The following is a 7,570-nucleotide window of genomic DNA, read 5'->3' as shown; positions in this document are numbered from 1 at the left end:
TATTGACGAAGCAGGACAACCACCTAGAAGTGCATTACAATAGTCCAGTCTAGAGGTCATGAATGCATGAACTAGCTTTTCTGCATCAGAAACAGATAACATGTTTCGTAGCTTGGCAATGTTTCTAAGATGGAAGAATGCAGTTTTTGTAACATGGAAAATATGATTTTCAAAAGACGATTTGCTGTCTAATATAACACACAGAAGTATTTTCTAATAATATTACCAAGGGGATGATAAATGAGATGACTCCCCATTTAAATAAACAAAATGGTAGCGATCGGACAGGTAGGATCTAAACCATCTTAGAGCCTGCCCTTGAATACCTGTATAGTTTTGTAATCTATCTATGAGTATGTCATGATCTATGGTGTCGAATGCAGCACTAAGATAAAGACTAGAAATGAGATGCAGCCTTGATCTGCAGTTTCTGTGCTATGGTGGGGCATGAAACCTGACTGAAATTCTTCATACAGATCATTTTTCACACACACACACACACACACACACACACACACACACACACACACACTCACACACACACAGTCTCTCTCTCTCTCTCTCTGTCTCACACACACACACAAACAGCAGCGGATGATTTAACACACAAACAGTGTGAATGTTTATTCTTCCTGCAGATATGAACAGATAAAGACACTGAAAGCATTATATATTCTGTTATCTGCTGATCCTGATGAGTTATTCCTATGTGAAGTTATTAATACATCTTCTACCCATTTTACAGTTTCTGCGTCTGTGATGTGTGTCCTGAGGAAAAGACAACGAACGATAAAAGCAGATAAATGCAGTCGTAATGTTTTATAGCTGTTGTCACAGATATGATAGTGATGGAAGAGTTGAAAACATTGATGGGTGACTGAGGTTATGCAACACATGAACTCTCCAACTGAGATCAGTGACAGTCAAACATGGTTTGGTCTGAATCCCAGAATCCCCTCGAGTCCTGACCACACTCACGAGAGGCTCGTCGTTGTTCTCGCAGTAATGCATGGAGATACGTGACTGAATTCCTGTTCTCAGGGGCTCAAGGTTCCTGCTGTATTGATTTTGTTGGCACATAATTAAAGCAGCGGGCCAACAGGAGCTTATTATGTGTGTTACGCAACTCACATGTGGAGAGAAGAGAACATGCTGAGAAACAACTTTACTGCAAACAACAGAATCAGACGGAATCGAACCTTCCAGACGCTAACGGAAGTGAAGGATAGCGTAAACAGTGATAACACACTGTAAAACATCTGCACCTACGCTAACTGCCCAGTTCAGCTGAATCTTATATTACTTTCAGTAGAAATTGGTTAATTTTGATGATTTAAGGTAATAAAAACATATGCATCATTATTTAGTGCAGCTGTTTCTCTTCAGTTTGAGTTACAGTATTACAGTGTTTTACAATCTAAGCACACTTTTCTCAATATTTTGGTCACATTTTCAAAACTCTTCACAAAGCGAAGCTCAAGAACATTAATGTGGATGAACCGCATCATTAATCATGAAATTAAAACATCTTTCACATCACATGAGCTCTTCTCACTCGGACACTAAACCTACACAAGTTACAACCAACTCTGTACAAAACAGATCAACCTGAAGCTCAAAACCATCTCGAAGAAATTAATATAACAGACATTTGCTACATTCATACAATAATGCCACATATTCTGAATGTAACAAAAAATCCCTGAACAGGTGTCAGTCTTTCAGTTTCATTATCATCTGCAGAAGGAGAAAATGTGCTGTAATGTAAACATGGACTATGAACATTTACTGTAGTGAATTATAAACAGTAGAAAGTCTCATTCTTGTTTACTAAGTAATTTTACGAAAGCAAACATTGTATAATGCTGTTGTTTGAGTTTTTAGGTCATGATAAAGTTTGCTAGCGTTGGAAAGAATGAGTTGATTTGAGACTGTATGAAGTATTTCGGTAGTTTTAGTGTAGTTTGAATGTGAAATCACTGCTGTATCAAGATTTGGTAAAGAGAACTGTGAAGAGTTTAGAAAAAATGACTTAAGCATGGAGAAATGAGTCCTCTAGTGATTATATTAATCTGCTCGTTTCTCACTGAAAGCCTCTAGCTTCCCTCGTCTGCAGCGGTGTTCATTCCTTTCAGCGTGGAAAGATGATCAGTGTGAACGAAGACTCTGGCAGACGTGCTCCAACACGACTCTCAGAAGCTTCCAGAAGTCTGTTCGTTCAGAAACGTGGAGAAACAAGTTGATGAGATCACGGAGGAATCCACCGCATACACACTCCTCATCTTCAGATCAACAATCAGACCATCATTTGATTTAGTTAGTTTTGATCATATTTTGATTTAATATTTTCTGCTTTTCATGTTAATTTTATTCTTTTCTCATATTTATTTATTTATTTAAATATGCACTGTAAAAAAAATCCATTTGGATTTTATTACAGGCGTTTTATGTGTATTTGAAGTTTTGCACTTTAGGGTCCATCAAATCTGGATAATGTTCTGGCAGAAAAAAAAAAATCTTTCTTATTTCTTTAAAAAACAAAAAATGTTTCTATGAACTTTTATTTATTATTGGTTTAGTTTTATTGATTTTAGTACATATGTGAAATTTTATTGATTTTTATGATATGTAAAAACTGATAGCCTGAATAAAAAGCTTTGGATTAAAAGTGTCTGCTAAATACATAAATTTAATTTAATTTACAATTTAGTACATCAAGTTAAACTTGGTTATTTGAATACTTTATTTCAGTTTAATAATCTTTTCAATGGTTTCAGTTTGAGTTCAGTGTAATGTGTGACTCTCGTGTGAAGATGAAACGAGTTCTCTACAAGATTCTTCTGATCCATATCACAAAACACTTTCTGAGAAGACAAGAACTGATAACCTGAATGTGTTAGTGGCTTTGATAAATGTGTGTACATGCAAGAAATAAACAGATGAACACACACACACACACACACACACACACACACACACACACACTCACACACACTCACACACACACACAACAACATTTGGGAAAGGTTTTATTTACTTTAACATTAAGACAAAAATGAATTTCAAGGAAAGATTCATTTTAAATAAAAGCTCCAGTTTACAAATACAGAGACCATATTTAATTCACGAGACATTGATTACTGACGGCAGGATTCATAAAAATAAACTCTTCCATTGAAACGCTCATCTGGAATAAAGCGCGAGTGTGTGGAGATTCACAAACACATTGCTGGAGTTCTGCTGAAGCGGGATGTTGTTGACGGGGACAGCGCTTTCATTCGAGCGAACAAACAGATTCTTCTCATAAATTACACACTTCAGGCCACAGCTCTCATCCCGTAACAGTACAAAAGCATGATTACACAGGAATGCTGGGAGAACGGGCTCCTCTCAACAACAAAGAGCAGACTGACACACGGCTCAAATAATTCAGCCTCGTCTGCCAGCGCTAAACTAGGCCATGATTAAGCAGCTTGAATTAACTCTTCCCGCTGTCCGCTGTCAATCTTAAAAAGAGTTGGATCAAGTTTTATACATCGATTGAATGTGGAAATCTTCTTGTGCTTCTCAGTTGTTCTCCTGTGAAACGGTGGATTCCTGAAAGAAAGCGACACAAAAGTGATCAGATGAAAGCTTGAGCTCTCAATTAATAGATAAAGACAGGCTTCAAAGCTGCGCTCCGATCTTATCTTATCAAAGCACAGCGCTGATGTCGAAACCCTTCAGTCCAGACAGCGCTGTGGTCAAGGTGAGCTTATGCAAGCTCTGAATGAGAGATAAGAGTGTGTTTGGCAGACATTAAACCCTCCACACATCTGCAGGAGCTGGAGAGAACACCGAGTGAAGAACTGCACTGATAACAGCTTTACAGCTCATCTGATCCACACACATTAACTCCAGCAGGATTCATTCACCGCATTCATCTGACCACAGCTCACGCATCATCAGCCACACGCTAATAGAGTCTCTTAATATTCTGATCGCTTCTGCTCAGTCTTTTTGTTGTGTTCTTCTCATTTTTAAACATCTGTATAGTTTGTATTCAGTTTAAGTGAACTAAATGAAAAAGAAAAATGTTAATATTCTTTAGTTAAAATAAAATACATTTATTGTATTTCAGTTAACATTTATTTTCATGTCAAGACATTTTTTAATAGTTTTAGTGATTGTAAGTTTATTTAAAAGTGCACTAAAAGTGTCTTCTGAAGTTAAGAGTTTAACGTACGAAGAAAATTCTAATATGACGTAAAACATTTGCAGATCAACACCTTCTTCGTTCCATGTTTGAAGATAACGATATCATCACTTCCCACCAAACTGGTGCAAAGTATCAATAATAAAAGTTTCCTCAGATTATCTCTGAAACATAATTAATCTAAATCATTCAGGATTATAAAAACTAAGTTTGAGATGCGATCGGCTGGTTATCACGTCGTAGTTTACCCATCATAATTGAGCGCATGAGATCTTCTGTGTATCATGTTGTGTCCATCCAGCGTTCTTCTACGCAGCGTCTCATAATGAGCATCAAAACACAGCATTAAGATGAAACGAGAGATTGACTTACATACGGCGTCCTCTCGCCGAACTTGCTCCAGAAGGTCATCCTGACGGTGTTGTGGTGACCGGTGCGCTGGTCAAAGGTCCGGCACGTCTGGAAGGGAGGACTGTAGAGGTGCAGAGAGACGGCGGTCTCCGTGTGACTCACGTTCTCCACTCGATGGAGCCCGATGGAGTCTGAAACACAGTGAGTGAATCCGGTCAGAGACTCAGCACACACTGATGTTCAGTGCTCTTCAGGAGTCCCGCTGACCCTCTCACCGTTGATGTAAGCGCACTGGTTCTCCAGCAGAACCCGCTGGGACTTCTGCGTCATGCCTCCCTGCAGCCTGCGGTCGGGCCAGTCGAACAGCGTCTCCTTCAGCTGACCCTGGAGCAGCTTCAGGAAGCAGTGTGAGTCCGTGTGATCGTGAATACTGCTGCAATCGAGCCAAACACAGGCACACTCAGCGTCTTCGGGTTATTACGGGTCAAAGACCAAACCAGTTCATACACACTCAAATCATATTAAATGCATGTCTACTTTAATGTTTCAAATAACATCTGTGAAAATAAAAAGTCAAATTATGGCTGAAATAATGTCCATCCTCATTCAGCATGACAGATATATATGTGAAAATGACACATACTTATTCGGACCTGTGCTATATATATAAACATACGATCATATTAAAGTCTACTATAAAAATCTTGATGACAAATGAGTCAGATCTAGAAGTGTGAAGGCAAAGATTGGTGAAGATTTTAAATGACATTAAGTTAGTATTTTAGGGCTGAACTCTGACCCTTTAACACAGTCTTTAATGTGTTCATTTTTAATGATTATCATTAATGAATGATTCTGGTATGGAATATAAAAATAAATAAAAAAAATCAAGTAATAGTGAATTTTTATCTCATAATTATGACTTTTCCCCTCACAAACTATTATTCTCTTACAACTGTGAGTTTATATAACTATTCTGAGACAAAATGTCAGAAATAAAAAGTTGCACTTATCTTTTTCATGTTTTTCGGTTTATAAACTATTATTATTACACTGAATGACATTTTAGTGTTTTCTGTAAATCATGGAGAAAAATGTGTGATAGACATAAGCCTTTGCTTCTTCCTACTTCTTTTCAAACATGTATATTTTAAAGTTTTGTGTTATTCATGTTCTTCTCCATGTGTGTGTGTGTGTGTGTGTGTGTGTGTGTGTGTGTGTGTGTGAAAAGGACACATTCTAATGCACAGGTAAAAAAAGCAAAGCTGTATTAAACTTTCAGTGCTTTGAAATTGTTTCTGTCTGACTCTTATACGAGATTCATCTAGACAAGATTTAAAAAAAAAAAATTAGATGAAATTATTAACATGTAAGGCCGCAGATGAGCTGAAGATTTTAAGCTGAATTAGGTGGACATGAACAAATATTAACAACAGCTCGGTCATCCTAACACGCTATTTTCTTCATATTCCTCAGGGAATAATCACTTATGCTTTATGAGCATTATTTTATCAGTGCATTTATGAAAGGCTTTGGGAATATTATCTGTCTTTATGACTTCCCTAATCACAAGACATTGGACTCTACTATCTATCAGGTCTTTATCAGTCTGTTAATATCTCTGATTGATTGACGTGTGTTCAGTTATTGATCCACACATGATTTCAGGATTCTGCAGGTCAGACCGAACTCATTTAACATCAGGTACCTGCCGTGTCCTTCACCCCAGCACAAGATCATCAGGTTGAACTTTCCATTTCCCTCATTAACGAGATTCCTGGTGTATCTGGAAGCACACAGTAAAATGACTTTAGTTCAATGAAAATACTTTTTCTTTAATCATTCATCCTTCCTGGATGCTAATAATCATTCGTTATGACAGCTACTGTCATTGTTGTTGTTGTTGCTGGTCAATGCAACGCGTCCTGCTGACGTCACCGTGGTCATTAATATTCATGTTCGTTTCATTGAACAGAGAGAGATCGAGAGAAAGTCCCAGAAAGCAGCTGAAGGATTGAGCGGGTGTGCGCCGGGAGCCGAGCTCTGATTGGCCCGCCTCGACCCCGCCCTCTCAGACGAGGCCCCGCCCACATACAAAACATCAACGGGGGAAAAACTCCAGCATCGCATCCAGACAAAAACAAGAGAGAACTGGACTTTTGGTTGAAGTGGAGCGAGAAACATTAATGCGCTTTTCTCTGATATAAAGGAGAAAACTATTTGAGTTATGTTTGGAGTAAAAGTAAACTCATTTAAGCCCAGTTCACCTTAAGTTAAACCTTAATTAAAATCTTTCTAATGTTAATTTAATTTGCATTTCTCAGTTATCTGTAAAACTAAATAAGTTAAAAAAAAAACCAACCCTTGGGATTATAAGACTTAAATGCATGAACTATGGCAAAATAACTGTCTACACACAATTAATCTGAGAATAATAATAATAATATAATTACCTGTACTGGTCAAATTTGGCGTATTTCATCCACTCGTGAGGTTTACTTTCATAGGACTCCATGATGCTCTGCACCTCCTCCACATTGACTCTGTCGCTTTCAAAGATCTTGTGTAGAGTCTGGATCAGATCCTCCAGAGACTCAGGCTTCACGAGCTCGGTGTGCTCCATCTCCAGCGCTGCTGTGTGTGTGTGACAGAGAGAGAGAGAGAGTGTCTCACAGAGAGAGAGAGAGAGAGAGAGTGTGTCTCACAGAGGGAGAGTGTGTTTCTGACACTGAGAGAGAGAGAGAGTGTGTGTGTGTCTGAGTCTCTCTGCAGGAGCTCAGTCTTTATATCTCCAGCTGAACTGTGATGGACGAGACCACTGGCGCACAGACGCAGGGTCCGCCCACTGATGCACCTCACTGATAAACCTACACTGTCAGCTATGAAGAAGACCTTCATAAACAATTGATGCTTTAACAAACGAACATATGAGAGACAATAAATATAATTTTGTTTTGTTTGTTTATTGGCTTTATCAACGCCCCCCTCCCCAGTTAGAGTTTGGACTGACCCGCTTTATATTCA

At 38.3% G+C, this 7,570-nt stretch overlaps 1 protein-coding gene across 1 annotated transcript; it reads right to left on the bottom strand.

Moving 5' to 3' along the window:
- Nucleotides 1-3,012: 3,012 nt before the first annotated feature.
- On the bottom strand, nucleotides 3,013-7,219 carry LOC113085673 (cysteine dioxygenase type 1). Its single transcript, XM_026255238.1, has 5 exons — nucleotides 7,000-7,219; nucleotides 6,255-6,332; nucleotides 4,822-4,979; nucleotides 4,568-4,737; nucleotides 3,013-3,597 (listed from the first exon to the last, which is right to left on the bottom strand). Exons 1-5 carry the CDS (start codon nucleotides 7,167-7,169, stop codon nucleotides 3,568-3,570), a joined length of 606 nt encoding a protein of 201 aa, XP_026111023.1. The 5' UTR covers nucleotides 7,170-7,219; the 3' UTR covers nucleotides 3,013-3,567.
- Nucleotides 7,220-7,570: the final 351 nt, after the last annotated feature.

Source organism: Carassius auratus, unplaced genomic scaffold (genome assembly GCF_003368295.1).
Source record: "Carassius auratus strain Wakin unplaced genomic scaffold, ASM336829v1 scaf_tig00042157, whole genome shotgun sequence".
Taxonomy (NCBI): Eukaryota; Metazoa; Chordata; class Actinopteri; order Cypriniformes; family Cyprinidae; genus Carassius; species Carassius auratus.
This window is presented reverse-complemented; position numbering and strand designations above follow the sequence as displayed.

Coding starts and splice junctions, on each gene's coding strand:
- LOC113085673 (XM_026255238.1), bottom strand. CDS start 7,169: ATGGAGCACACCGAGCTCGTGAAGCCTGAGTCTCTGGAGGATCTGATC. Junction 4,980..6,254: donor TGGGGTGAAGGACACGGCAG/GTACCTGATGTT, acceptor GCTCGATTGCAG/CAGTATTCACGATCACACGG. Junction 4,738..4,821: donor CCAGTGCGCTTACATCAACG/GTGAGAGGGTCA, acceptor ACTGTGTTTCAG/ACTCCATCGGGCTCCATCGA.